At 48.9% G+C, this 27,613-nt stretch overlaps 1 protein-coding gene and 1 long non-coding RNA gene across 4 annotated transcripts; one reads left to right on the forward strand and one right to left on the reverse strand.

Annotated features, from left to right (window-relative positions):
- Positions 1-1,546: 1,546 nt before the first annotated feature.
- Positions 1,547-7,343, reverse strand: LOC123344195. 2 transcript variants are annotated; one of them, XR_006572482.1, is made up of 4 exons: positions 6,888-7,343; positions 5,737-5,782; positions 5,287-5,432; positions 1,547-2,769 (listed from the first exon to the last, which is right to left on the reverse strand). It is a non-coding gene; the product is annotated as an uncharacterized LOC123344195 (long non-coding RNA). The 2 variants fall into 2 exon arrangements; XR_006572481.1 differs by lacking the exon at positions 5,287-5,432.
- Positions 7,344-7,841: 498 nt separating this feature from the next.
- On the forward strand, positions 7,842-27,436 carry AP5Z1 (adaptor related protein complex 5 subunit zeta 1). 2 transcript variants are annotated; one of them, XM_044980100.1, is made up of 17 exons: positions 7,842-8,102; positions 9,375-9,512; positions 10,376-10,562; positions 14,408-14,552; positions 15,916-16,028; positions 16,574-16,742; positions 18,125-18,265; positions 18,953-18,990; positions 19,076-19,238; positions 19,583-19,761; positions 22,373-22,515; positions 23,898-24,047; positions 24,378-24,489; positions 25,036-25,133; positions 25,962-26,094; positions 26,275-26,489; positions 26,990-27,436. In XM_044980100.1, exons 1-17 carry the CDS (start codon positions 8,062-8,064, stop codon positions 27,258-27,260), a joined length of 2,436 nt encoding a protein of 811 aa, XP_044836035.1. In that variant the 5' UTR covers positions 7,842-8,061; the 3' UTR covers positions 27,261-27,436. The 2 variants fall into 2 exon arrangements, with proteins under 2 accessions (XP_044836035.1, XP_044836036.1); XM_044980101.1 differs by lacking the exon at positions 7,842-8,102 and having other exon boundaries at positions 9,378-9,711.
- Positions 27,437-27,613: the final 177 nt, after the last annotated feature.

Genomic DNA, 27,613 nt, shown 5'->3' on the forward strand with positions numbered 1-27,613 from the left:
CCCAGGCAACAAACAGTGCTGGATAGTTGTGAGTTGCAGCATAGGGAATTGTAAAGGTTCTGACAGTGTCAGTTGTGCAGATGGACTCTACCTTGTCCCTCTCTGCTGAGCCGTTCTGGCTTGCGGCGTGATGAGCAGGAAGCAGTGTGGGTACCTTGGCCAGCTTTAGAAATGCTTAAGCCATGCCTTGGCTTGTTTAATCAAACCGTGGCTTCAGTTCTATGTGCAGCTTTACATTAGATTTTTTTTATACTAGGAGCCTTTTTTATTTAATTGAATTCTCTTGGGTTTCTTAATCCTGCTGCTAATAAACTGGAGTTGGGCATTAAGAACCAGTCTGTAAAAGAGACGTGCCCAGCTTTGTAGATTTGCCATTATAATGCAGCATATTGATCCTTTGCTTTGTGAATGTTCGTGAACATGCAGCAACAATCTGTCTTTGTTGGCATCCAGGCCATGAGCCATCTCCCATTTCTGCTTATTCACACATACCCCCCCCCCCCCCGGTTTTTTCTTCTGCGGTTGTTTCCTTCAATTTCAATGAGCCTCTGACCTAAATGCTCATTTATATGCCCTGGTTTAAAGGTCTGCGTGTGGGAAGACTGTGCTCAACACTTGTTGCTGCAGTTGGACAAAATAAATCAGTTGTGTGACTTTTTTGTTTGAGTAAAAAAAAAAATTCCTTTTAAAGCTGCTGTATCTCTAGCATACACTACTGCTGTACTGTGTAAAATGCAGTGGAGCCATCTGAAGAGTGTTGTGCTGCAGGAAATCTGATTACAAGATTGTCTAGTGTGAGATTTGCTGACCTGCTAGGGATGAGACGCACACTTCCTTGTACATACAAGATCTTAAACTATTTGCATAGCCTCATGCTGACCAAAATGTAGCTGTGATTTTACAGGGAAGAGTTTCCCCCATTAAACATAGCTGTCTAGTGACTGTTTCTGGTTAGGTCAAAAGTCATTCTCTTCAGTAGGTGGGTTATATTCAGGATAATATGTGTGTGTGTGGGTGTTGCATCATATGCACCAAGCACCACTAGTAGTGGAAAACATCTGGCCATGATGGTGTTTTTCCATTAAGATTCTGTCTGTTTGTTTGTTTTCAGGGTGTTGTAATGTGGCTGTAAACATTTGCTGTTGGGTGAATAAACTTGGGCAGGCTTTGGACTCTTGCCAGGAGCACCGTGTTTAATTTAATTTTTTTTAAAAGATTAGACTATTTAAGTTAAAAAGATCACCAGTACAAATCCTCTTTGTGGGCGCTATTTCACTTTAACTACACTGTATGAGCCCTTTCAGCATGAATGGCAGGATGTTTCCTTACAGCTATGGAACTATAGACTTTACTTACCGCTATGGCTCATGAGCTAGGGCCTAAGAGGGCTATTGTGCTGAATCCACTGCCCAGCTTCCAAAGTGGCACATCACAAGGAGAATGACATCTAAGAAACAACCCTTTTAAAAATACTTTTTTCAGAGTATTAATTTAGATCTATGTAAGTATAAATTTTATTTATTTGTGTGTATGTGTGTGTATATATATAATGGTCCATGACTGTTCCCTTTGGTTAAGAGTGTAATTGGTACTTTATGTAGATATATTAGTAAATTCCAACGGCAGGCGCTAATTCTTGGAGAATGATATCCCTATTTTAGTACAGAGTGGGGAGCGGCCTGCAGAGGTGTAGTTCCTCTTATGGGGCACGAGGGCCAGTTCAGGAGTCTGCTCTCCCTCTGGGATGAGTCTCACTCTGGCACAATACTGGGAAACTCTGTAGCAGCAGCACAAGCTGTTCTATTGGCCGGGAAGACCCCAAGTGGCACTAATAAGAATTAGAGAATGAAAGGGATTCAAGCTGTCTCCCAGCCATGGTTTGAGAAAACCAGGCCCCAAGATCCTTACACATTCTCATCCTGCCTTGTACATAATGGAAACACCTCCACATAAACTGGAAATGAATTAGGCTGGCAGAAAGGTGAGCTTTATCTGCATCAGGTTCAGTTTTCCCATCTGCTTTGAATTACCAAAAGGTTTAGAATTGGGATTCCCCCAAGAATGGAAGTTCCCCCGGCTGGTCACTTTAGCATCTTGTGTAGTATAGGATATTACCTCCCCAAAGACAATGATGTAGGATACTAGGCTAATCAGTCAGCGTGGTGTGTGGGGCGTATTTTTTTCTACCCATCTCTTCTTTCTCTTTGATTCCCACTCCCCAAATATCTGCATTTGAATCTCTGCACAAAACCTGCAGTCAAGAAGGAAACAAGCTCTTGACAAGCTAAAGTGCTGCTTTGTGGCTGGCTGCTATGGTATTCGGAGGTGGTGCAGCCTGTCTCATTCTTTATGATGCTCCTACCTCCCATCGGCCTGAGGCGTAGGGTCTCTTAGATAAAATATATCTAATAAAAATATGCATGCAATTAGAATTCCTCCTTTCCCTGTCCTGAGTGTGTCAAATTCATTCCTAGCATAACTCCACTGAGGTTATTGGACTTGCCTTGAGATGAATTTTGACTTATTTTGGCCTTACCAAGGTTACTCATAGCATTAGGGAGTCAGAAAGAAGCTGCTTCTGTGAGGTCTCCCAAGTAATATTTCATTGCATTTCTGTGAGGACTTAGAATACAAGCTTCTCCTAGGTTTCTGCTGATATCAGGATCTGGTGGTTGATTTTCTTGGGAGGGTCATTTGGGCTGAAGGTTGTTCAAACGGGAGTAGCCACGGTGCTGTGGGCAGTGAAAGAAACCACCGCTTTTCTTCTTCCTGAAGGGAGAAAAGCCACTGTGAAATCCAAATTTGACCCTCTGTATATTATGGTTCTTGCTTCATATACTCTCCAGACATCACTTAAAGGTTACAGCGAAGGCCCCGGGAGTCAGCATTCTGGGGGTTAGTGTGGACTTCAGCTGCTTACTCATATGACCTAGGATAAGTCCTGTGACTTCTTGCACTCCATTTGGCTTCACTGAAAACGCTCAAAAGCAGAGCCATCATTTTAAAAAACAGATGCAGTGTCAGGATATTTTCTAGGGTTGGCTGGAAGAAAGGATTTAAATCAAGTAGAACAGTGATTTTCATTTGCGGGCCCCTAAAAAATTCTGACTGGAGGTGTGGACCCCTTTGGAAATCTTAGACATAGTTTGCAGACCCCAGGTTAAAAACCACTGAAGTAGAAAAATGCAAATCCCCTTCCCGATCTCTGCCTCACTGCTAAAAATCTGGTGTAGAAGATCCTATGTTACACTGACTTAAGTGATACACTTCTGAAGTGGACAGGCTGCTGACATACACAACTGGGTCCAACAGTGAAGGAGTTAGTGTAAACTTGAGCACCCTTTTTCGGTTGATTTCCCCCAAATGTTCCTGCAGTCACAGGCAGAGGCGGCTCTAGCCATTTCGCCACCCCAAGCCCGGCGGCACACCGCGGGGGGCGCTCTGCTGGTCGCCGGTCCCGCGGCTCCGGTGGAACTCCAGCAGACGTGCCTGCGGAGGGCCCGCTGGTCCCGTGGCTCCAGTGGACCTCCCACAGGCGTGCCTGCGGATGCTCCACCGGAGCCGCGGGACCAGCGGCCCCTCTGCAGGCACGCCTGTGGGAGGTCCACCGGAGCCGCCTGCTGCCCTCCCGGCGACCGGTGGAGCGCCCCCCCGCGGCTTGCTGCCCCAAGCACATGGTTGGCGTGCTGGGGCCTGGAGCCGCCCCTGGTCACAGGGAACTAGGGTAGTAGTACTTTTGGAGAGACTTTATCTTATGAAAAATAAGAGCAGGAAAAATGTAAAAGTACTTGAAAATACTACAGAATGGCAAAGCTGTACTACTTTTTTGATTCCTGCTGTAGCGCTCTTTATCCTGCTGAGACTAGAGTTCTCCAGACTGCCCGGAAATGCAAGCTTAAGAGAGGATGTATAATTAATATCGGTAGTTTCCAGAGTGGTGTTAAGAGCTGTTTCAGAAGGATCAGGCAATTGCATTACACATGCAGAAAACCAGATCTTAATTAATCTCAACAGTAACTATAAGAAACACCAAATAACCAGTCAGATGGCAGTAAAATCTGTTCAAATTTTGAAGATCTATTAGAAAACTGTTAAATCTCTAACCAAGACTGTGGTGTATTCACCCATGAAAGCTCATGCTCCAATACGTCTGTTAGTCTATAAGGTGCCACAGGACTCTTTGCTGCTTTAATCAAGACTATGAGAGTTTATTCCTGCGTGGTTGGGGGTGGGGGTGATATGTATAACAAAGAGTAGGCCCCAGAATATCTCAATGGGTTGATATGGACAGAACCTTGCCCCCTCTGCATTGCAGTTTGGCACTTAGTTGAGAGAACGGTATGGGTGGGATGTAGCTATGTTTGCATTTTGGCTTCTGTTCTTGGCCAGAGAAGACATCTCCTGCCGTAACTTTTTCTAGAGTACTTTCTGATATGGAAAGTATTTTTCATGACCTGTTTATTAATCAGTGCTTTAAAAAGCAGGTTGTATCTCTAAAGTGGAAAAGCTAGGTCTGTGGCATTGGATGTGAATTTCAGCTTCTCCCCTGGTTATGTTGCAAGTGTTGCCATCTGTGGAACAGTCTGCAACTACAGAGTGTGGGTACAAAAGTGGTGGGTACAAATTGGGATGGTGGAGAGAGGACTGTGTTCACCAAGGAAGGGGAAGGTGTAGGAATGCAACATCCAAGGGTGGGCCTGCATGTTTGTGTAAAATGATATCCAGTATTTTTTATAAGGAGCCATACTTTTTTAAAGGTAATTTGAGATCTGAATGTGATTTCTAATGTATCAAAACATTAATATTTTAAAGCTATAACAAAGTTTTAAATTTCTACTATTTTTTTCATTTATTTTACCTGTTCTGTTATCTATTATCTTAAATTGATGTATGTGGTTGAGGAGTATTGCTTCTCCTCTTAGCATTTTGTTTCTATAACCAGAAATAAAATTATATATTAAAGAGAAGGTGCCCTGAAATTGCTTACTCCTTTTGAGTGACTAAAGGATATGCTTTTACTGCCTGCATAGCATTGTGATGAGTTGGAAGATTTCCTCAGCAGCCTGTGGTGTGGATTTCATCATTTTCTTGGTATAAACTACTTGTGTTTAGGCCCAGTTTGTAATCAATTGTGGTGTGGCTGGCTCTAAACAGGGTCTGTCTCCACATGATTAATGTACAGTTAGGAACTGTGGCAAATGAGTGTTTCACTGCTAGCAGAAGCCTAGGCTGGCACATTTGTCTTCTTTGTAACAGTTATTTTTCAGTGTGGTCAGAATCACTTACCCATGTCTATGCAACCAGAGAGGTTGACTGGGCCTGCCTTCCTTCCAGCTCTCCCTGCTGTAGAATATCCCAAAGGGCTGTGTTGCTCTGTGCTGCAGGTGCTATTTTTGTGTGCCTGTCTTCTGGGCACTCTGTCTCATGCATGGCTATAAACAGACAGTGTACATTTGGGGATGACAGAACCTAAATATTTCTCCCTCTCCATCCTTGCCCTTGAATTATGTACAGAACATTAGGTGTATGTTTGTACATCTTCAGGGTTCAGAAAAATCCTAGCTGTGAGCCATCAATTCAGCTCTGGTATTTGGAAGGTACATTTGGGAAACATTAGCTCATCATATTGTGTAATAAATAACCTCTTTTCTGCATCAAGATCTATAATCTTTTCCCTGTGGATTAGCCCATCGTCCCTCAAACTGACTGTAGACTCAGGATCAAGTTTTCACTTACCCATCGGGATCTTCACCAGTTCTGTGCTAAACCATTTCAACTGCTGCTGTAAACGATAGACAGCATATTGTGAAGCTTAGAAGTTGGAAATGTTTTCAGCCCATGTATAAGTCCTCCCGTTTAAGGGTAGATAATTCTTATGCCCTGTTCTTCCCTTTGACACCTTATGTCATCTGCACCATCCCTATTCTAATTGCTCATTTTGGTTAACCAGGTCACTGGCTTTCAGTTTCAGAATTTAATGTGAATGCCATGAAGACCTCAGTGGACTTAAAGATGGGTTCTCCCTGCCAAGTAGCCATAGTCTGGCTGGCTCCTTCATGTGTTAAAAATCCTACCCAGATCAGCAAAAATACATCGCAGACAAAATCTGTAGAGAGCTAGATCTGGGCACCTCCTTTAGCATCTTCCTTTTTAAATATAGCAGTGGTGTTTGACCCATTTTTTAAATATAATGGACAATCTCCCCCACTATATTACAGTTGGGAAAAGCTGAACCTTTTGTCTCTAGCCCTCTGTTTTCTGTATGTCTGATTTATGCTCTGCAATGACTTTGTTGATAGCTACAGCAATGGAAGTTTCTGGTTCCAAGGGCAGCATGAGCTGGCACAGAGATGGCTAATGGAAACTTATTGATTAAGCTTTTTAAGGAACTTTATACCAATGAGTGGCTTAAGGCATTCAACTCCCAAAGGTAAAAGAACCAGCAAACTTTGCACAGTAATATCCCTTCCTGCTGAAAGACTGATGGTAAGTGCAGCTATAAAAGCTACAGGCTTATTAGCAGTCAGAAGGGATGTTTCTAGGAAGGAAATATTCATGTCTTTTAACCTTTTGGAACCTATGAAGACAGCCTGCTGGGTAGCTGTTTTTATCTTGGCCTTTTCAAAATACATTCTTTTCAAATGGGTCCCAGGGAAGGCTAAGAGCTTCTGCCAGTGTCACGTTTTCCAAAAATGAAAATGTAAAATCTCTGCTCCACAGACACACTTCTACACACAGTGCTGTGCCTGTCTTTGTGAGAACCTGCCTTGGTCCTATACTCAGGGGCAAGTGCCTTGCAGCTGGGCTTTGGCTTTGACTGTGAACAGTGGGAGTCTGAACTGCTAAAAGGTGATATTTACAGGGAGGTCAATTCTCTTCAACTGTACCTTCCCCAGTGTGGCTGCTCACATGCTACAAGTCTGCCACCTTCATGGGCAGCTGCCAGTTTAAGTTCCTGTAGCTAATGGTTCTTCCAAGCTTTGCTTTGGGAGGAGGGTCTCGATAAGTGTTGCAGTGATGAGGACTAAATTTCTGTATCATAGTAGCTGCTGTAGCAGACCCCCTGCATAGCCCGCTCGTGCGTAAGTTATGCCTCTGCCCACAGCCGCCATGCTTCAGTCATCACAGCTCTGGGTGGTCTCAGGCTGGTTTAGGGTGATCAGAGATCCTGATTTTATGGGGACAATTCTGATTTTGGGGTCTTTTTCTTATATAGGCTCCTATTACCCCCTCCACCCTGCTCCTGATTTTTCACACGTGCTGTCTGGTCACCCCAGACTCGTTCAGCGTGGGTGGGGGGCTCTTCAGTTGCCAAATCTCCAGGATTGGCCTGGAGGCTCCAGGAATTAAAGATAAGTCTTTCATTAAAGAGCATCATAGGAGGAAACCTCCAGGAAAAACTGGGCAACCCTCAGGGCCCAGCACTGCCCCTCCCCTTTAGCAGTGTTAACCCCTGCCACAGCCTGGGCTGCAGGTGGAGCCTGCGGGGGCTGGGCCCCTGGGTGCCCCCTCCCTTTAGCAGTGTTAGCCCCTGCAGGCTTCACGTGCGCCCCAGGCCCTGGCAGGGGATAAATGGGGGCTGGGCCCCAAGCGGGGATCCCTGTTCATCCTGGGGCACCTAGCAACGGGAGGGAGCGCAGGGGCAAAGGCGGTACTAGTGCCCGGCCTCTGCAAGCCCCTGACACTCCCGCGGGGAGGGGAAATGGGGGAGGGGCTGTACACGAATGAGCCTTCAGCAACGTCAATCCGTCCCCTCCCCTAATAATGGGGGGATTATTTCTCTTCCCTCTCCTGGCCCCGCGCGGCGGAAGGATACAGGTATCGTGCGCAGCCCTTGCGGAATGATCCATCCGAGCGCGACGATCACCACGGCGGGCGGGGATGGCAGGGCGGTGACTGCTCCCGGAACTGTTCGTGCGGCGGCAGCCGCGTTCCCCACGAGCCCTTATCTGGCAGGGACGCGCCTGCCGGAAGTGGCCGGGGAGGGAGCGGAGACCGTGTGGCTCCTTCCTCCGTTGCCCTGAAGCCCAGTTGTGCCCATTGACTAGCGGCGGCGGCGGGATGTTCATGCCGGGGGCGGAAAACTTCCTGCGGCAGGCCAGGTACGGGGGGAGCCGGCCCACTCCGCTAGCGACGCGGCCCCGCGTGAGGCGGGGGTCGCTGGTGAAGAGGCTCAGGGCAGCCGGACGCCTGGGTTGCGTGCCGCGCGTGGGCAGATTGGCAGCAGGACGCCGGGTTGCGCGCCCCGCGTGGGGCGGGGGGCAGCAGGACGCCTGGGTTGCGCGCCCCGCGGGGGGAGGGAGGGCAGCCGGACGCCTGGGTTCCCTGGGTTGCGCGTCCCGCGTGGGGCGGGGGGGCAGCAGGACGCCTGGGTTGCGCGCCCCGCGTGGGGCGGGGGGGCAGCAGGACGCCTGGGTTGCGCGCCCCGCGTGGGGCGGGGGGGGGGGTTGCCTGTCCCTGGGTAGGTCCCTGGTTCTGCTCAGGGCAGTGATCGCTGGGCGCAGGCAGGGGAGCGGGGTTGTGTCTCGGTTGGTGCATTGAGCAAGATCGTTCCCGAAGCCGTGAGTGTTCCCAGCGCTTTGTGCTCCCACACTGAGGGCTCCTCAGACACTGACATTTGGAAACCCAGGGGGGAAGGGGAGTGTTGTTCTCCCCACTGCCCAGCCAGGGAGGCTGAGGCAGGGGTGTGAAATGATTTGCCCAAGCTATCGCCGCTAGAAGGGGACACTTCAGACAGGTGGCTGCCTCTTGGAACTGGTCTCTGCTGAGAGGCTTCCCCATTGCTGACAATAGGCAGTGGGAGTGGGTGCAGCTACAGTGCAACTGGAAACAATTCCAAGTTCAGTCTTCTCAGAAGTCCTCCTGAAACCTTGCTCCCAAGAATGCGTCTAAAATACTGTGCTTTCAGAGAGGACTGCTGAGATACCAGCAGGATGAGAAGATCCTTGGGTCTTCCTAGCTTTGGCTTTGTTTTCATTCTGGCAAATGAAGGGATGAATGGCTTGTTTTGAGGAGATATTAAAGCTTTTTCCCACTTAAATTGCCAGTTTAGCAGCCATAGCTTTGAAGTGGTGGTAGCTATTTATTTCCTTTCTTTAAAGACACTTGCCATTTAAGAGGCTTAGAAATTGGCTTCTTGAACTTGAAAAGCAAATAGAAACCACATAGCACAAAAATAAGAGAAAATGGTTTTAAAGGAACAAACATTTCAGACAGTTCAAATCACAGAAATAGGTTTGATAACAGTATTTTGGCTTTGAGGTTAACAGAACAGTGGAATGTGGACTTCTGTGTTTTTTGTTTCTGTATGTTTTAGACCATGGAATTTTCCTGGTTTAGGGCTTTTTAATTCTTGTGTTGCTGTTCTTCCCTAGGGAGATCCAGGATGAAGAACTGAGGAAGTTTAGTTCCCGAATCACAAGCCTTCTCCAGAATCATGACTTGGGAAATGATACCATTGACTGTTTGCAGAGACTTTTCCTTATTGTTTCAGCCACAAAATATGTCCGGAAGTGAGTGAGAGGACATGTTAAGCCCAGTTAGGTAGTCACTGTAACAGGATATTGTCAAGAATGTATTTCAGTATTCTGTAGATCAGTACTACTACAGATCTGCCCTACTTCCTTTTTGGGTTGCATGTGCAGGGACCAAAAATAGTTAATAGCTTTTTTGTATTTTAATGTATCTACCAATATATCTCTGTACCCAGGGGTGAGTGCTGTGCTCTTTTAAATCTATTACTGTCTATTATTATATAACGTCTATATTTCTGCACCTTACCCATGAAAAGTAAAACTTGTGAAGATGGAATTTGTGTGTGTTTCGTTGTGGTTTTTTTGTCTTCTGTTTCTGTAACAGAAAATATTTTCTTAGCATCCTCTCAAGTGTACTAATCCTAGCAGCTGTGTTTCTATTAGAATATAAAATGTCGAAATTGAAGCTTGTGCTTCTCCAGTACACAGGAGATGCAAAGCATTCTGGTCTTGACAGATCAGAAATGAAGGCTGGGTGACTGCAAAAAATTCCCTTTACCGAAAACGCTGTGCTAGTTGCAGATATTGAAATCCAGTCCACTCTCTTTCCCCTTGCAAACTAGAGACCCTGTCCAGCTCCTCTTAAAGTAAGTGGAAAAAATTCCCTCTGACTTCATTAAGAATTGGATCAGGCCTTATTAAAGGAGTGAAATTCAGAGATGCTCAGACTGAAGAGGTTGAGTAATATGAGATTACTAAGGGCCAGCCTCAAAGAAGACACTATATCAAGACTGTCAAATAAGAATATAAGTAAACATTCTTATCCTCTTGTTTTCTTTGTGATGCCTGAATGACTGGTTGTTTGTTTTTTTGTTTGTTTTTTATATATATATTTTTTGTAGGTTGGATGGCAAATTTGTAGAGCTGTTGCAGAAAGTACTGTGTTTGCCCAAGTGTCCTGAGCAGATTCAGGCTCTGTGTGCTGCCATCTTGAGAGAGATGTCACCCAGCAATTATCTGATCCTATCCTGCGATGAAATCCAGGAGGCAAAGCTCTTGAGTCTAGTGTCCTCCATCCTCTTGGCTCAGGTAGATGGACTGTGCTGTCAGGAATCTTGTCTAGATTTCATCACCCCTTCACTTAACTCAAGGGGAGTAAAATTTACTTACATGTGTATACGTGAGAACAGAAGGAACTTCATGTAAATTAAGAACAGTTTATGCTTTGTTTGGAATCAAATGGTAAAGTTTTCTGTGTATTCAAGATTTGATAATGAGATATTTAAAATCAACGTGTGCATAGCATGAGGGGATGAGAGCAGTGGGCTCTGTGACTTGAGGAGCGGGAAGGAACTTTTCAGTGCTAGCTCCTGTAATAGAGTTCAATCTATTGCTGCTCATGCCTGCAAAGGAAAGGATTGAAAAGTGAATTTATTGTGGTTCCTAACCTCTTTATGGTGCTGGTTTTTCATAACGTGCAGTGGTCTGCTTGGCCTAACTTTAAAGCCTGAGCCAAGCACAGCTGATTCCAGCCTGACATTAGAGTGTTGAGTCGTTGTCAGAATTGAACCAACCTGAACCTACACTTCCCCCCCAACCTGAGTAAGAGCTGCCACTGCCTCATCCTTGAGACTTGGCTTGATGGTGGCTCCCTGAGCCCACTATCCATCTCTCCTGCCCCTAGTGGTGAGGGGTGGTCAGTAGCAGGTGCATGCCATGCTCCTGCTGGCCATCCCCAACTTGCTGTGCTCTGTGTGCTGCAACTCCTTGGCCCGCTCATTCTGCAGCGTGCACAGAGCGCAGCAAGGTGATGGTTGTCATAGTCTACCCTCACTTGAAACTGGGGGGTTTCAAGGTGAGGACCAGCATGTCTTCCCCCACCCTAAAATCCTAGGGTAGGTCTCCTTGTCGCTGCCACCACCTCGGTCAATTTACGTGGGCCGGGACACCCCTGTATTCCCCCTCCCACTCCTCTTTCCAGAGACGTTCCCTGGGGAAATACAGATCCACTCACAGGAGGGAAACCTCCCCCCTCCCTCTCTCCTAGCCACTGGAAAGAGATACCTGATTCAAACTGCTTGAATCAAACCCAGGAGGAACTCTCTCTTCCCCCTCCCTTCTCTGCCCAGAGATAAGCCGTCTCACCATCGAGAGAGAGTTTCTTAGCCCACCCCCTGTATTCACAGTAGAGGGATTTAATCAAATCTTTATAGAAAGAATTTATTAAAAGAAAAACAAGAAAAATACAGAATCTCTATGAGCCCAAGCTGGACACTCATAGGGTATAACCTTACTAATTTCTGGAGAGAATCTTCTCTCCTTCTCAGTACAAACAATACGGGCAGAATTAAGAATAGTCAATAACAAACACACAGAATTGCAAACATAGGATTATTAGATGGAGACACAAAGTATCTTTCTAATACTCACTATCTTGACTAGAAGAAATTAGCTCAGAAAGGTGGAAACTTGTAGAGACTTGATTAAATCGTCTGGACTCTTGCAACTCCAAACGGCTAAGAACAATACACACACACACAGAGGGGAAAAGTTCCCTCCTAGGAATTTCAAATTCTCTTCCCTGATTGGTCCTCAGGTCAGGTGCCCACCAGGTACCATGTTAACCCTTTACAGGTGGAAACTTAACCCTTAACTAACTATTTATGACAGTGGTGGCTGGCAGTAACATGGCATGCGGCTGCTGCTAACCCCAAGGGCAGGTAGAGGTGGTCAGAGATGACCCAAGGGTGAGGGGAGGGTTGTTTTCACTTGTTGTCAGGTTCGAGTCGTGTTGCAAGGCTCTAATGTACCTTTACTAGGGAAAGTAACTTATTTATAAAGCAGAAGGCAATTGCATAGTTTCCCCAGAAAGCAGTTGCATAGTTAAAATGTAAAAATTCCCAGATCTAAAACTGGCCTCTTATCTGTGTATTTACCTTTGAATTAGAAACCGAACCATAACACATTTTTTTGCTCTGTTTTGATGCTGCTGAGGCTTTGAGATGATAGATTTAGTGCTGCTGCTGCAACGAGTTGCAGCAGGTGGCACTAATGAGCAATGTCCCACTTGATGTAATGAAAGCGGGAACTATTCAGCAGAGCCCTTACAAAAAGACCCTCCTATCTTTCGTTCTTGCCTGTCAGTGTCTCCTTTAGATGGGTTTCTTCCTCTAACTGCAAGGAAATGAAGTGGATGTGGGAAGTGAGTCACTCATTCTATTTGCCTACCTGTCATTGCAGCTCTGTCAGTCCCGCGTACTTTGCCTGAGACACAGAGCTTGTAGCCTTACTGTTGCCTCAGAAAGAGGCAGCTGCAGCAACTTTCTTCCCTGGCTTCTCTGCCTCTTGCTCTTCTGTTTGTTGGGAGGGTAGACTGGCAGATGTAATTTTAGACATTTCTAACAGGTGAAGAGCAGATCCTCTAAGTGGCAGGTAAACTTGTTTAAAGCTGGAAATCTGCCATTGATCATGCTTCTCTCTAGAAAGCAGGCAAGGCTCCTGGAGGTGCTTGTCAGCAGCATGACGACATGGTTCCTTCAGTTCCCTTTGTGTCACAGCTTTGTAACCCAGGAGGGATGGAGTGTCCTCTTACCATTTTCCTTTACTGTAATGATCCCGAATCATAAGTCTCTTCTTTAATGTGTTTCTTTGGTCCATCTGTCCACGTGTGCGGGGAGGGTGTATGTATTTGTATGTTAACAGGATTACTAGCCTTGAGTAGGGTTCCCAAGTGCAGCTCCCTCACCTCTAGAAAGTTGTGTAGCTCAACACCAAATCACTTGCTTTTCCCTGAGTTGGGCACACATCTGATAACTAGTGGACAAGGTGATGCCGCAGGTTGGTGGTGTTTTACATCCTTCAGATCAAGAGGATGAGGCAGCCAGCTGGGGAGACTGTCAGAGACTCTGAATACCTGCATGGGTTTTAGTTTCTGCTAGCATGATGGCTTTGGAGGAGGAAGAGAACCATTTGCTACCACTAGGGCAGTGTCGCAGGGCGACGACTTACCGCTGCGGCGCCTCCTGCAACCCAAGTGCCCCGTTGGCCTTACCCTAGGCCTGCAGCCTGAGGCTTTCCTAGGCTGGAGCTCCCCGGCTCCCTTGGCCTTTTCCCAGCCCTGCTCCACTCTAGGCATTTGGTTAAGCTCCCTGCAGCTAGGCCCTTCTCTCTCTGAATGCAGAGAGAGAGACTGTCTATCCTTCTGGGCCACTGCCCTCTTATAAGGGCCAGCTGGGCCCTGATTAAGCCAGCCACAGCTGTGGCTGCTTTCCAATCAGCCCAGCCTTTCCCCTGCCATAGCCCTCTCCCAGGGCTGTTGTAAGCCCTTCAGGGCAGGAGCAGGGTAACCACCCGGTTACAGGCAGCCTCTCAAAAGATTTGGTATCTGCCTGTCATCCCAAAGGAGGGGTTATCTTTGTGGGAGACCCAGGTCCCCTGACAGTTCAGTCTAATTATGTATCTTAAACCACAGCAAGACTTCCAAACAGAGTGTTTTATTCTCTTTATAAGTACCAGCTAACTAGGCATGTTAGGACGTGTTTCATCAATCTGACTCAAAGCCACAAGCCTTGTGTTTAAAAATCATACTGGCAAATTCACCACTAGGGATTATATAGAGTTGTTAGCTCTATTGTTTGCCTCTCCATCCATGCTGGATGAATGTAGTGTTGTATTTGAAGGGTGTCCGCTAGAGCCACTTTTGGCAAATAAATTCAACTTTCAATTGTGGCTGTCCACAAACTTGTTGCTTTATCAGATGTTTTCTCCATTGGGAACTGTGGCTTCAGCTTGTAGAAGAGATCTGTGGACTATGGTAAAATAGATGCACTCAGCACCAGAGCAGAGATGCTCTCATCTGAGCGTTTATAAGGCTGAAATCATGAAAATCTCAGTTGCAAATGATCATCTTGTTTTAATCTTTGCTTCATTTTAAGGGAAATCAAAAGGCTGAGGTGTTAGCAGTGGGGCAGCGTGTTGTAAAAGTCCTGGAAGGGCGACTGCCTGAGGGTCAGAGTTCACGGCACCTTCTTCCTCTACTCTCCAAGATCATCAGTCTATCGCCAGCAAGCCTAACTGAAGGTAAATGCCAGAGGGTCCTAGAGACCCACAGAGAATGAACAGATCACAGTCACACAGCATGATGATAAAGAAGGGTCTTTGAAGGCTTAGACCAAGAGTATGGCTTGGGACACTTGCAAATTGCCATTATAAATGGCACCTATATCCCAGGGAAAGTGAAACTCTGATCCATTGAGGATCATTATCTTATTTGTTCGATGCCCTCGAGTGTGCTCCCAGAACAGAGAGACACTGGCTCTTCAGGCAGAGAGATCCTTGCTATATGTATGTGCCTAGCACTGGGGCCTCTGAGTGTGATTGCAGTATAAATATATATCCTGAGGCGCTTGAGGTGGGGGTGGAAAGACTTACATGGCTCCCCAGTTTGCATCTCTCTATTTCATGAATACAGAAGAACAGCCAGTTCACTTTTCATAGGTTTCCTGGCAGAAGTGGGATTTGGAGTGGCAGAGAATTTGAAAGGTGGGGGTGATGAAATTTGGGGGGAGGTGATGGCCTGGTGAGTAGGCTTTGGGAGAGTCGTGGGGGGCTGGATGGGAAAAGGTGCAGGAATACTCTTATGAAGAGGAGATGCTGCACTGTGCTGCGACAAGGTTCAGGAGTTTGCTCCGAGATTTGCGCTCCTTGGACAGAGACTGGGGGAGGCTTGAAGGAGGATGCTGGAATGGAATATTTGCCTTTGCCTAGGATGCAGCACCACTCCCCTGGGCTTCTGCTACATTAAATAGGATAACACTGTATAGGGGATATTCATTTTCATGCTACAGGGCTCAGACTAATCACAACTCCCTGAATTAGGGGAAAAAACATCCCCCAACAGACAGGTTATTCCATTATTGTCCATTGCGTCTCACCTTCTGATACTACCCTTCCAATAGCTGCTGTTGGAGACAGAACTTGGGAATAGATGTACCATTGGGCTGATCTGCATTACAAATCCCAGGTTCCTGTGCTCACTTTCTGACTTCAGTCTGAAGAATTGTGCAGAACATTGATGAAATTAAATATAGCATTGAACAGGAGTGGGGGATGGGGGAAAGGCCAGGGGGTGGGAATCGTATACGGAGCTGTGAATGGAATACAAAAGATGCTGGTCTCTGAGCTTGTGTAAAAGTAGAAGTGTGTGTGTGTGTGTGTGTGTGTGTGTGTGTGTGTGTGTGTGTGTGTGTGTGTGAAAATCACCTACAGAGTTTGACTGTGAGGGAATCCCTTTGCTCTGAGAGTTGCTAAGAGCTGGACTAGAGTTCTGCTGGCAGTCTTGGGCTAGATTTAAAGTATACCAGTTCGGTTAGTGACTAGCGTGCTGCAGAGGCCCCTTGCTATGATGAATCTAACCCTTACCTGCATTGCTTTCCATCTGTAGATCAGACCAATCTGATCAATAAAAGGATGGTGGACTGGCTGAGATATGCTAGTGTTCAGCAAGGAGTTGCACAGCCCTCTGGAGGCTTCTTCTCCAATCCCAGGGCAAGACAGGTGAGTGATGAATTCCAGAGACCCTCACAAAGGACCTGGATCATGTCATGTCACCTCCCCACCCTTAAAGGCTCCTGATCTTTAGGAAAGGTGATCTAGAAGTGCTGCTGTTCTTAGCCAGCTGGACAGCCAGTGGGTGCAGCGGTCAGGCGCCTTGGATTTCAAACTCCTAGGCTAATGGGAGTTCAGAGACAGAAGGGTTCGCCCCAGGGAGGGGTGGAAGAGAGCATCTTGCAGATTTTGGTGACCACACAGACATGTGTTGAGAACCATTTATCTTGAAACGGAAGGTTGCTGAAATGTGGCTTTTGAGGGAGATGGGAAATAAAAGGACTTTGAGGGCCCCTCCCGTGGGAAAAGACCTGCACCTTCCCATCCTGGGCCTCTGGTTGTTATGGAGAGTCCCATTTTCTACATACCTGTAAACATACAAATCTGTTCACTGACTCAGTTCTTGGATTTGGTGAACTCCACTTCCCCTCTCCCCAACAATCTCTGCCTCAGGAAGTCCTGCCACTTCCCCCAGTTTATCTTCTAATTCCCAGCCTGGCCCTATCACAGAGGTGGATGGTGCAGTTGCCACAGACTTCTTCACGGTGCTCTCAATTGGTCAATATTACACAGAGGACCAGTGGCTCAACATGCAGGCCTTTTCCATGCTGCGCAAGTGGCTGCTGTGCTATGGGAGCGAGGGGGCAAACAGCCCTAATTCAGGTACTGGCTTGGGGTGCTGGGTGTGTGCCTAGAGGCTGTGGTTGGGTGTTGTATTACATCCCGAGTGGGTTGTGTTTCCTGATCTAGTCCTGAAAGGGCATCTGGTGGCTTCACCATCTGGTTCAGTATGTTTGGCACTGTCTCCCCAGTTGCTCCTGGAGTTGGTCCAAAAGGGGGGTGTGGGTTGGAATTGAGGGGCATTGGCAGGGCATGGTGGTCCCTGAATTCAGTAGCTGGGGATGCCAGGGCTACGACTGTTGTGAAGGAAATGTCGCAGTGAGCCTGCTGAATGACCATGATCTGATATGCCAGAATTAACCATTTACGTAGGCCCTCAGGTTTCAGGAAAAATCCCCTCAGGCTTCATGGAAAAAGAATGGGAGATAGCATCCCCTTAGGTGCTGTCGTAATGTTCCCACACTCCAACAGAATGTTCCCCTTGGATTGGAATCAGATACCGCTTCCCCTCTGTGACATACCAGGGTACAATCCAGACCAGTGAGTAGCTGTCACCCCTGCCCTGCAATCCAGGGTGTCCTTTACAATGCCTTGCTGCTGTAGCCTCCAGCCTGGACTGCTCCCAAACAGCCTCCAGCATGTAAAACACTCCCAGCTGTGTGAGTGTGTATGTGCTGCAGTCAGCCAGCCACACCTTGGCTGTGACCACCTTTGGTTATGCTGCAGGGTGGCCCCAACACACCCCCAGTCCCAGATCTTTACCCACAAATGTATATCCTCTACTGCCCAGCCCTCTCCTGGGCAGTACAAATATGTGAAGTCCGTTGTTCCTTTAAGGGAGTGATATGCACATAACTTGTTACCCCAAATGGAGTTATCCTGACACTTCAGTTTGAACTCACTGGATTAGATAAAACAGTAAAACAAGTTTAACAACTACAAAAAGAGAGATTTTAAGTGACTATAAGTAATGAGACATAACAGTCAAAAACGCCTGTTTAAACTTCCTTTGTTTTTCCTCTCTGCTGACTCTGTTTGCTGTTTAAATGCAAATTAAGGCAAGCACACGTTCCTTCCTTTGCGTAGGAGAGATCTGACTTATGTCTGGGCAGGACTGTAGGGTTCAGAACATGTGCTGAGAACATCAACAGGAGAATCTTATACCTTCACAAACAATGTTGCCACACATATTTTACCAGGACAGTACTGATCAGCAAATTAGGAGTTTTCAAACGATCCCTTACAAGGCATGCTGTGTGCAAAGATTATTACCATAGTGTGTAGGGTGTGAATACAGGGGTGTTTTCCATCGTATCATCTCTTTCCCCCATGGTGAGCTGGACAGTTTGTAGAACCTCATTCCTAGGTAAAACTCTCGAACAGTACCATACGGTGTGTGACCTGTGCTGATCTCTTTTCTGCAGATGACAGATCAGAGGTAGATGGGTCTGTCATGTCCATGGTCTCTGCTACCTCCACCTCCAGTCGCCTGCTTCCCCCGAAGGAGCGTCTAAGAGAGAAGGCTTTTGAATACTGCCAGCGGCTTATCGAGCAAAGCAACCGGCGTGAGTTGTGGTCTGAGTATGTAGGACTCTCGTCAGAGCCCCTCAGGGTCATTCTTAACAATCACCTTGTTCAGTCTCCTGCTGGGCCAAGGGCGGCACAGTCTCCCTACTGGTCTGAGACTAGGCCCAAGACTCTATTTAAGCCGCCTGCTAGGCCATGGCTCTGGCTTGGAGTCACTAACTGACTCCATAGTGTCTGGGGAAGCAGAGGAAGGGATCTGAGCTGAGACTCCCTAGAGGGATTAGCTGGGGATGGGAGAAGTTGCTTGCTAGCTCTCAAACATCACCTGGGTCTATTGCCAGACTGTGTTCTACCTCGTGCTGCTGATTTGGGTTTTGGAAACTGTAGACACTGGGGTGTGGGTTCTCTTGACTGTAACTGCTCAGAACTACCTGAGTTAGGAGGGTCCACGGCTCATCCCCACCATCCTTAATTCTGGGCTGTCTCTTCCACACCTCCTGTAGAGGGCTGCTGTGTGTTCAGTAAGGATACACTTCCAAGAGGGCTCAGTTCATCACATTGGTTTTGAAGGCTGAAGGGAGACTTCCACTGATCTAATAAAGGACTTACCAGCATTAAGCCATTCCCAGTAGAGCCCATGCCAGCACCAGCAGCATTGCCCAGTTTAACAATGACAAATACCCAGCATGGGCCAGGGGACTGAGTTTGATTTGTTCATCTGTCAGGGGCCCTGAAGAAACCAGATGGGGACCTGCAAAAAGCTGTAAGTACACAAGGAGCAGGGGTGGGGGTTGGGGGGGGGGAGGATTTGTTTGCACAGTTCTGATCTGCTGTACTTCCTCGTGCAGTGTCTCATCGAGGCTGTCACTATCATGGATATTATCTGCAGGCAGGACTCCTCCTATGTGTACCGGACGCTCTCCTGCCTGAAGATCTTGCATGGCAGAATCAGTGGGGACCTTGCTTATGCCAGGGCACTGCTGCCCATTGCTCAGTTCTTCCTGAACCACAGTAAGCTGACAGTGCACATGTGCTTTCCTCTCTAGAGCTGCTCAGACAGGAATTGCTGGGGGTCGGGATGTTGCTTCTGTCGCGCCCCCCAGCCTCCATAAGCTTTGGGAATCTCTGCGGTACCTGTGCACTCACTCAGGCCTCTGTTTGAGAAGCAGGATTAGATCAGTAGGCACAGAAATACTCTTCCTCTCAATGGCTTCTTACTACTCTGTAGTTTTGACCATGCCGCCTTCTCCTAGTGCTCTTGGTCTTGATGTTACAAAAGCCACTCTGTAAAATCTCCAGCCCTGGAAGGGTGGCTGCTGCATGGGCTGAGCTCCTGAGTGTGCCTTCTTTCCCAGGTGAGACAGCAGCGGTGGATTCAGAGGCAGTTTACAAGCACTTGTTCACCAGGATTCCTGCTCAGCTCTTCCACAGCCCAATGCTGGCCTTTGAGTTTATCCAGTTCTGCAGGGACAACATCCAGTTCTTCACAGAGAACCTCAGCATCTTCAGACGGAGCTTCCCAAACCTCTTCAAGGTATGGGGGCTGGGGCTGGTTCAAGCACTGCTCTTCACGCACGTGCCCTTGGAATGGAAGCCCCTAATGCTCAGGGGGGTGGCTGTACAACAGTGGTGCCCAAACTCTTCCTGTCACACTCCCCCTTACCAGTAATGGAATCTGTCTCTGCAGCTGCACAGTTGGCTCAGCAGAGGAGCTGGGGATGGGGGAGGAGCCAGGACTAGAAGTGGAGCTGGCCTGAGGGCGGAATAGGGGTGGAGTGGAGCTGCGGCTGGGGGTAGAGTGGGGCTGGGGCAAGAGCTGAACTGGGAGTGGAGTGAAGCTGCAGCTGGGGCCAGAGCTGAGCTAGGGGTGGAGTAACTCCTGGGGGAATTCTGCCTCACTGCGTATGTGCAGAATTCATGGCCCCCGCAGATTTCTTTGATTCCCTGCAGAAAAATTACTTCTGCCAGGGAAGCAAAGGGAAGCTGCAAGAGCGGTCACGCACCCCTCCCCAGCAGTGTAGGCAGGTTGGTTTGGGTGCTCAGAGTAGCTGGTAGAGATGTAAATCGCCACTGGGGCGGGGCAGTCATGCCTGAGAGAAAGAGAGACTCTGTCCCTCTCGCTCACTATTGTGGCATGCTCGGCATAGAGGGGCAGGGCTTTGGGATGTTTCTGAGGAGATAAGTGTGGGGCAGGCTCTGTCCCTCAGGCAGAGCAGCATGTAGCAGCCTGCTTGCTTAGTGAATTGTTCCCAGTGTTCTTAGTGAATTCCCCCAAGACTATAAAACAGGTGTAAACATTTTAAGGCTCTTTTACATTGCCAGAGTGGTGTAAAGGAGCCTTATTATAAAGGACAATATGACCTTATAAATGCTTATGGTGCTTGAGTGATTAGAACTGGTCTAAATTTTTGGACTGAAGAAATTTCCTATCAAAATGTGCTCCATGAACTGTTTGCTACTGGCCTTTCTGGAGCTGGTCAGTAGCCAATATAAATTGTGAGTTTGAGTCGCCAGCCCTCACTTGCTCTTCAGTTGCCTCTGCTGTAACACTGAGCATATGGCTGCATATATTTATTGACTCATAACTAGAAGTGAAGGGTCAATACTAGCTACATTACTATTAGACAAAGGGCGTTCGGGGATTTCCTCCAGTGCTTTCCACCCCCATTCTCCATCCATTGTACTATAGTTTAAATAAATGACCAAAATAATTGAAACTAGTGTGATTATATTGCATTATTTTAACGAAGAAGATATCCAGAACTTTAAAATATTTGTGTGCAGAATTTTTAATTTTTTGGTGCCGAATTCCCCCAGGAGTATGAAGTGGAGCTGCAGCTGGGGCGGAGCACGGGGTGGAGCGGAGCTGCAGCTGGGTGATGCTCCCGCCCTGCTGGGCGGGATAGCTCAGTGGTTTGAGCATTGGCCTGCTAAACCCAGGGTTGTGAGTTCAATCCTTGAGGAGGCCACTTAGGGATCTGGGGCAAAAATTGGTCCTGCTAGTGAAGGCAGGGGGCTGGACTTGATGACCTTTCAAGGTCCCTTCCAGTTCTAGGAGATTGGTATGTCTCCAATTATTACCTATTACCTTTGCCCCCTGTGGGGGTTGGCCAGGCTTCACTGTGCGCCATCCCCAACATTTCTCCACACGCCCCCCAGTTTGGGGCCTATTGCCATGCACGTATGGCAGACAGGCTGAGGTGTGGAAGGACTCGCCAGCAGTTTAAAGGCATGTGTGTGGCGGGGGATTAGTTCTGGAATGTTTAGGTGGTTATTTAGGGCAGGAAAGGCTGTGAGTAGCATCTCTGATCCGGAGGCGTCTGGGTGTGTAACGCAGCAGTTGGGGGTGAGCAAGGGAGTAAGGGCGTGGTGACCAAACTGTAGCAGAAGGGTGTCAGTGGGCTCTATCCCAAGGGAACGACTGTTGTGGGATGGGGCAGTTCCTAGTTTGCCCACAGCACCCTTTACTTCCTTCATTGGAGTCTGACGACACCCAGGGCCTGGTTGGGGCAGGGGTTAATTCTCCTGCATTAGGGCTTAGGGACTCAAAATTGCTAGTTCTGAGATCAGCCCCAGTGCAGGTGGCCTCTGGGAGCTCCTGTGTCATCCTTGCAACCTCCCTTTTTGGAGCCTGTGGGGTCAATCCAGCTCTGTGCTGGGCCAGCCTGAGCGCCTTTCGAAGCAAATGCTCCATGCGGTGAAACTTGCTGTGTTGAGTATCAGAGCGGTAGCCGTGTTAGTCTGGTTCTGTAAAAGCAGCAAAGAATCCTGTGGCACCTTATAGACTAACAGACGGTTTGCAGCATGAGCTTTCGTGGGTGAAGAAGTGGGTATTCACCCACGAAAGCTCATGCTGCAAAACGTCTGTTAGTCTATAAGGTGCCACAGGATTCTTTGCTGCTTTTGCTGTGTTGGTTTGTGAGAGACTTGGATCATCCGCTTCTAAATGTTTCGCTCTGGCTGTGAGGTCTCAGAGCTGACCTGCCCCAGCACTCCACAGTTCTGTGCATTTTGTTCCTCTCTGTAACTTCCGCTGTGACATGCTTTGTCTTCTCTGAGGTGGGAGAATCCAGCCCGGTTGGGGGGGAGAGAAGCAGCCCTACTGCTAGCTGCTTGTGAAAGTCTCTGCCTGTTTTTCCCTGCAGCTCCTAGCATGGAATAGCCCAGCCTTGATCTCTGAGTTCATGGACCTTCTGCCAGCTGTGCTTGGTGCAGACACAGCCATCGAGATCTTTCACTTGCTGCTTGATCTGCCATGTTTGGCGGCTGCTCTGGACATCCAGCTGAGGTGACATCACCTTCCCCTCCTCACTCTTTAGGAGGGAGTTGACACTGGGCAGTGTCCTGACCCACTCTTTGAGCCAGAACTAATTGCTTGAAATGGCTGCCCCACACCCAAAGAACACCCACGACCGCATCAGTTCAGAGCAGCAACTACCGTAGCTGGATTTATATGAGGCTGCGAAAGCACCCGACCAATAGTGTTTGTAGATCTGCTGCATGTGCAAAGATAGGGACAGTCAGGTCTCATGCTTCTGAGCAGTAGGCTGACTGTTGTTAGGGGTCAGGAAGGAATTTCCCTCCCTTCCCCTATGTCCACCTCTGAGCAATTGGTAGGTGTCCATCCCTCTGGAGCACATGGTATTGGCCACTGGCAGAGAGAGGATGCCAGAACTGGTGGTCTCGGTTAGCCAGGCTTACATTTAGACTTGGAAGGATTCAATTTTTATTGGTAAATGTTGATTTCATCATAGACACAAACCGATTAAAAAAAGTATTTCCATTGATGATGATCAAAGTTTGCAGATAGGCAAGGTCAGAAAAATCCCCCTTGATTAGAGTTTGATTTAAGGATATTTACTGTGTATATTTTGTGTTTTGATGGTTATAATACTTTAACTTTTTGAGCCTCCAACATGTCATTAAGTAATTATTATCTGGCCACCCCCCCACCATAATTTCCTGCAACTGTGAAAATTTGAATGGATAAACATTTAAAAAAAAAAGGGGGCTTAAAACTAAATATTGATATTATCCATCTCAATTATTAGAAAATAAAAATTCTGCCAAGCCCGCTTATGTCCTGCCCTGTTGCTCTTGTTAGCGTCTCGGGCAGACATGAAGCCCAGATTCTCTCCTGGGTGGGTCATGTGAGAATGGAAGGGAACACGAACATGACTGGCTTCCTGCAGACAGGGAGCTGGGGCTCACTACCCCACACATGCCCTGGGGATTCCCTGGAGTGTAGAAGCGGAGACTCGCACTGGAGCTGTGTGCTGGCAGAGGGGACTTCGGTCATCATGGAGCACTGGGTTTGCTGGACATTACGCCGTCCTCTGCCAGGGCAGGCTGCTGAGCCAGCTGGAGAGAGCGCTGGGAGGGTAGCATCATGCCTAGCTCTGAGGAATGGTGCAGTCTGCCTGAGCTCCCGTCTGTTACCCAGCGTTTCTTATTCCCAGGTTCCTGCTTTTTAACCCTGTTGCTGTTCTTGTTCTGAAGGCCTGAGAACCATTTCACTGTTGGGAACTATTTGAATGAAACCTGGGACTTTTCTGGGGGGTTGATCAGCTATTGGGGCCCTTCCGCCTTGACATTCCTTTAACTGCGACGTAGCCAATTTGCCGCTGTGTTCCCATTACTTCAGTTTATGTTGTGTGTGTCCATCACTAGATCTGCCTCTGCTCCCATCTCGGAGAGAGCCACCTGGGATCCTGCTGCCAAGCCAGCCAGCTGCCTGGAGGCCTTCCGCCACCCGCTCTACAGAAGCACCTTTCAGTATCTCCTCCGCATTGAGACGGCCCCGAGAGACTCCCCTGAGCGGTACGAGGCTGCAGCCAGCGTCCGGTTCAGCTGCATGGGGGTGCTGCGACTCCCCGTCTGACAGCTGCCTCAGGGCTGTGGGTTCCAGGAGGCGGAAGCAGCGCTGCAGTCCTGTGCAGAGGAAGAGCTGGGGTTGCTGTGCACGGCTCAGGTGTACGATCACAGGCTGGCTCCTGTGTACAGGCACAGCTGGAATGTGGCACACGTCTCCCTCTCCTCTTCAGTTTTGCAAGGTGTTCAAAAGCTGAAGGACGTAGTGAGAAAGAGGACGGGGCTGGGATTCTTCAGGGAAGCTGCTTTGATGGTGATATTGGGGTCTGTTGTCAACAGGTTGGCTCCTCTTCGCCAGCTGCTGGGGTCCATGGCCAGCTGTCCCCGGGTCGTGCAGTGTGCAGACACCGTCCCTGTCTTACTGCAGCTCTACTTCAGTGTGGTGGCAGAGGTAGGGCTCCCTGCGGGCAGCTAACTGGGGAGTTCACGTCCTGTGTGTCGCTGTCTCTCATGTTCCCTTTGTCATGGGAAGAATATCCATGGGAACCAAAGGGTTAAACTCCCTCTGGCTTGGGTTCTGGCTCACTCCAAGAGGGTGCCCTCTTCCCTTTGCTCTGGCCCCTAATGGGGGTGAAAATACCCAGGACCCTGAATTTCCCAGAGTGGGTGCGGAAAACGGTAAAGGGAATTCCTGGGATTGGGGGGGTGTTTCTCTGGGGAGGGAACCTCTAGGAACAGGCTGAGGCCAGGCAGGCTCCTTCTGTGGAAAAGGGCCTCTGCTGCAGTAGCTCAGCATTGTTTGAAGTCCTTGCCAGGCTGCTCCCAGCAGCAGCTGCTGATCGGTGAGGCCTCTCCAAGTGTGGGCAGCAGCAGGACAAGTGCAAGGCTCCTGCCCAACACCCTGTGTCACTCGGATCAGGCTGCCAGGCTCCAGGCTTCCTCTCTGGAGTGGCTGGGGGCTGGGGTGGTGCTGAAGGAAATGCTTCTCCATCTCCAGTTTGCAGACGGCCCCCTGATAAACCAGCTGGTGTTGGTGCTGCTGGAGAGGAGTGAGCAGCTCTACGAGATCCCGGCGTTTAAGGCCGATGTCCATAGGTGAGTATGGGCACCTCTGAGAAGGGGAGAGAGTGGATGGAATTGCCAGGAGGAGGGTTACACAGCACACGGCCCTCAGCCCTGGTCTGGCTTTCCAAGGGTAGTTGGGGACCAGCCGTGGCACGATCCCTGCGTGGCCTCTCTTCGGAGGGCACAGTGACACGGTGCCCTGCGGGTGGCACGCTTGGAGTGAAATCAACAACTCCCTCTCTTTGGTCACACAAACCATGTGGGTCACAGGCACTTGGACACCAGAGTCTTGGGGATCAGCCCTCTGGACAAACAGCTGCAGGGAGCCCCCACCCCTGATGACAGTGACTGGAGCCACTGGGCACTGCAGTCAGGGCTTTGGTGTCATGCACAGCCTGATCACAGCACATCTGCAGCCACTGTCCCGCACGGAGGCACTTGTTCGCCATTCACACACGTGCACTCACTGGTAGTCACTGTGCAGACTCCTGTCTGGGGGCGGGCTCCTCCCTTACTAGTGGGCCACTGGGGTTACCTAATCTGGTGAGCAGCCTGCTCTGATCCCTGTGGGTGCCAGGCAGTTGGTTGAGCCCAAACTCTGGGTTTGGGACTTGTGCTAGGGAGGGATTCGGTGTAACTGTGTCCCTCTGTCTGTCTTGCTGGGCAGGTCACTAACCTGAGGTCTGCCTAGTGCAATAGGGCGTGATCCTGCTCGAGGCCCTGGGTGCTGCCATAACTGAAATACTGAATCTCGCTGCTCTCCTCCTCTGTCGAGCACTTTCAGATCTGTGGGTGACAAGCGGTCTGGAGGCGGTGTCTGTGTTCCCGAGCTATCGCTCTCTCCCTTCTTCCTGGCAGAGTGCTGAGCTCCCAGCTGGTGCTTCTGTGTAAGCTGCACCCCTCCCTGGTAGTGGAACTGTCCAAGGAGCTTCTGGAGTTTTCAGGAACTGTCAGCAACATCCGGAACAAAGAGGATATCTTCACCTACGTGGTAAGGAGCCTGCCAGCCTCTGATCCAGAGGATCTCCTACCTGTAGCCCCCTCTGCAGGCTACTGGGGGACTTTCTTCACAAACGTCCTCCTTTACCTCTGGTGCAAACTAATCTCATCTGTCACGTCTTTAGACTGTTCTCCATGGTGTCTATATACCTCTCTGCCTGTCTTGCTGCAGGTCTGGGCTATTGGAGAGTACATGTCTGTCTCATACGACAAAAGGTGCACCGTGGAGCAGATCAACAAGTTCTTCGAAGCCCTGGAGGCCATGCTGTTTGAGATCACGCAACTGCGGCCCTCGGCCAGCATCCCCAAGTATTCGCCACGTGTCATCACGGTTCTCATGACAACGCTGACCAAACTGGCATCACGCAGCCAAGATCTGATCCCCAGGTGTGAAACAGGGCAGCAGGTCAAGGTTAAGTGTGCAGTTCAGCCAGGTTACCACGCAAATGTTTGTTGCTGTATTCCTGTTGGCTTAATGAAAAACCCGGGAATTGAAACAAAGCAAATTGTGAAAGAAATAAAAATGTGTGATTGAGGGAGCTCAAATTACAGCTAGGCAGCCAGCTTGCGCATGTGTCTGGGTAGTGGTTAGCGAGACTGGTGTACTGTAGGCAGTGTGTAATCCCAGCCACTCCCAGTAGGAGGCACCGAAGGGAGTGAGGTGTCACTGTTACTGTTGAGGAAGCCCTCAGCTGTTCCCATCCAAGCTTTACCCAGCAGGTGTTGGTGATGGAAGGGCTGTGGTTCTGGCTGGAGGGTGCTTTCACCTGTAGGCTCTATCCAGGGAGCGATGTAAGAGTGGCGGTTTTGAGGCAGGGGCTTTATGAATCTAGAGCTGTTCTCTTGAAGCTCCTGCTGGCTCAAGGCTGTGTCCTTCCCTCCTGCAGGATGTCCCTGTTCCTTTCCAAGATGAGAGCGTTTGTTCAGAGCCCTGCCATGGCCTCGGTGTACAGCGAGGAAGACAATGAGGAGATCCTGACCCGGGCCGCTGAGCTGATGAACCTGTTGAAAATGCCCAGTGTGGCTCAGTTTGTGCTGACGCCATCAGCGGAGGTTGCCAGCCCACGGTTTCACCGAGACACTAATGTGTCCCTGCCTCTCGCCATGAAGACGGCCAGCCGGCTTTTAGAAAGGGGGACTGGCTTCGTGCCAGGGTGAGGTGTTGGCATTTCTGAGTGTACACTGACTGACGAGACCTGGCTGGCTCTGTGCTGTATTTTGACTAACCCAGTGCTGCTGACTCTGCTTAATGGAATATGGGGAAGGTGGAGGGATGAGGCTCTGCTCCAAGCTGCACCTTCCTGGACATGGGCAATAAATGACGGAAGAGAGGAGTAAGTTTCTGTCTCCGAGCCTGCCCATGTGGTTTGTGGGTGGCTGTTCTGCCCTCGGCCCCTGCAGCAGGAAATGTTCCCACTGACTCCTCTCGGGTCCTGGCCCGCCCGGGGAGACCAGTGACATCACCCCCATGAGACAGGAGCGGCTCACTCACTCAGCATGCACCCCGGACA

Source organism: Mauremys mutica, chromosome 11, assembly GCF_020497125.1.
Source record: "Mauremys mutica isolate MM-2020 ecotype Southern chromosome 11, ASM2049712v1, whole genome shotgun sequence".
Classification (NCBI taxonomy): Eukaryota; Metazoa; Chordata; order Testudines; family Geoemydidae; genus Mauremys; species Mauremys mutica.

Excerpts from the sequence above, each read along its gene's own strand:
- AP5Z1 (XM_044980100.1), top strand. The coding sequence starts at position 8,062 with ATGTTCATGCCGGGGGCGGAAAACTTCCTGCGGCAGGCCAG. Across the intron at positions 14,553-15,915 it reads GCCAGCAAGCCTAACTGAAG|ATCAGACCAATCTGATCAAT; the intron begins GTAAATGCCAGA and ends TTCCATCTGTAG. Across the intron at positions 22,516-23,897 it reads GCTCTGGACATCCAGCTGAG|ATCTGCCTCTGCTCCCATCT; the intron begins GTGACATCACCT and ends GTCCATCACTAG.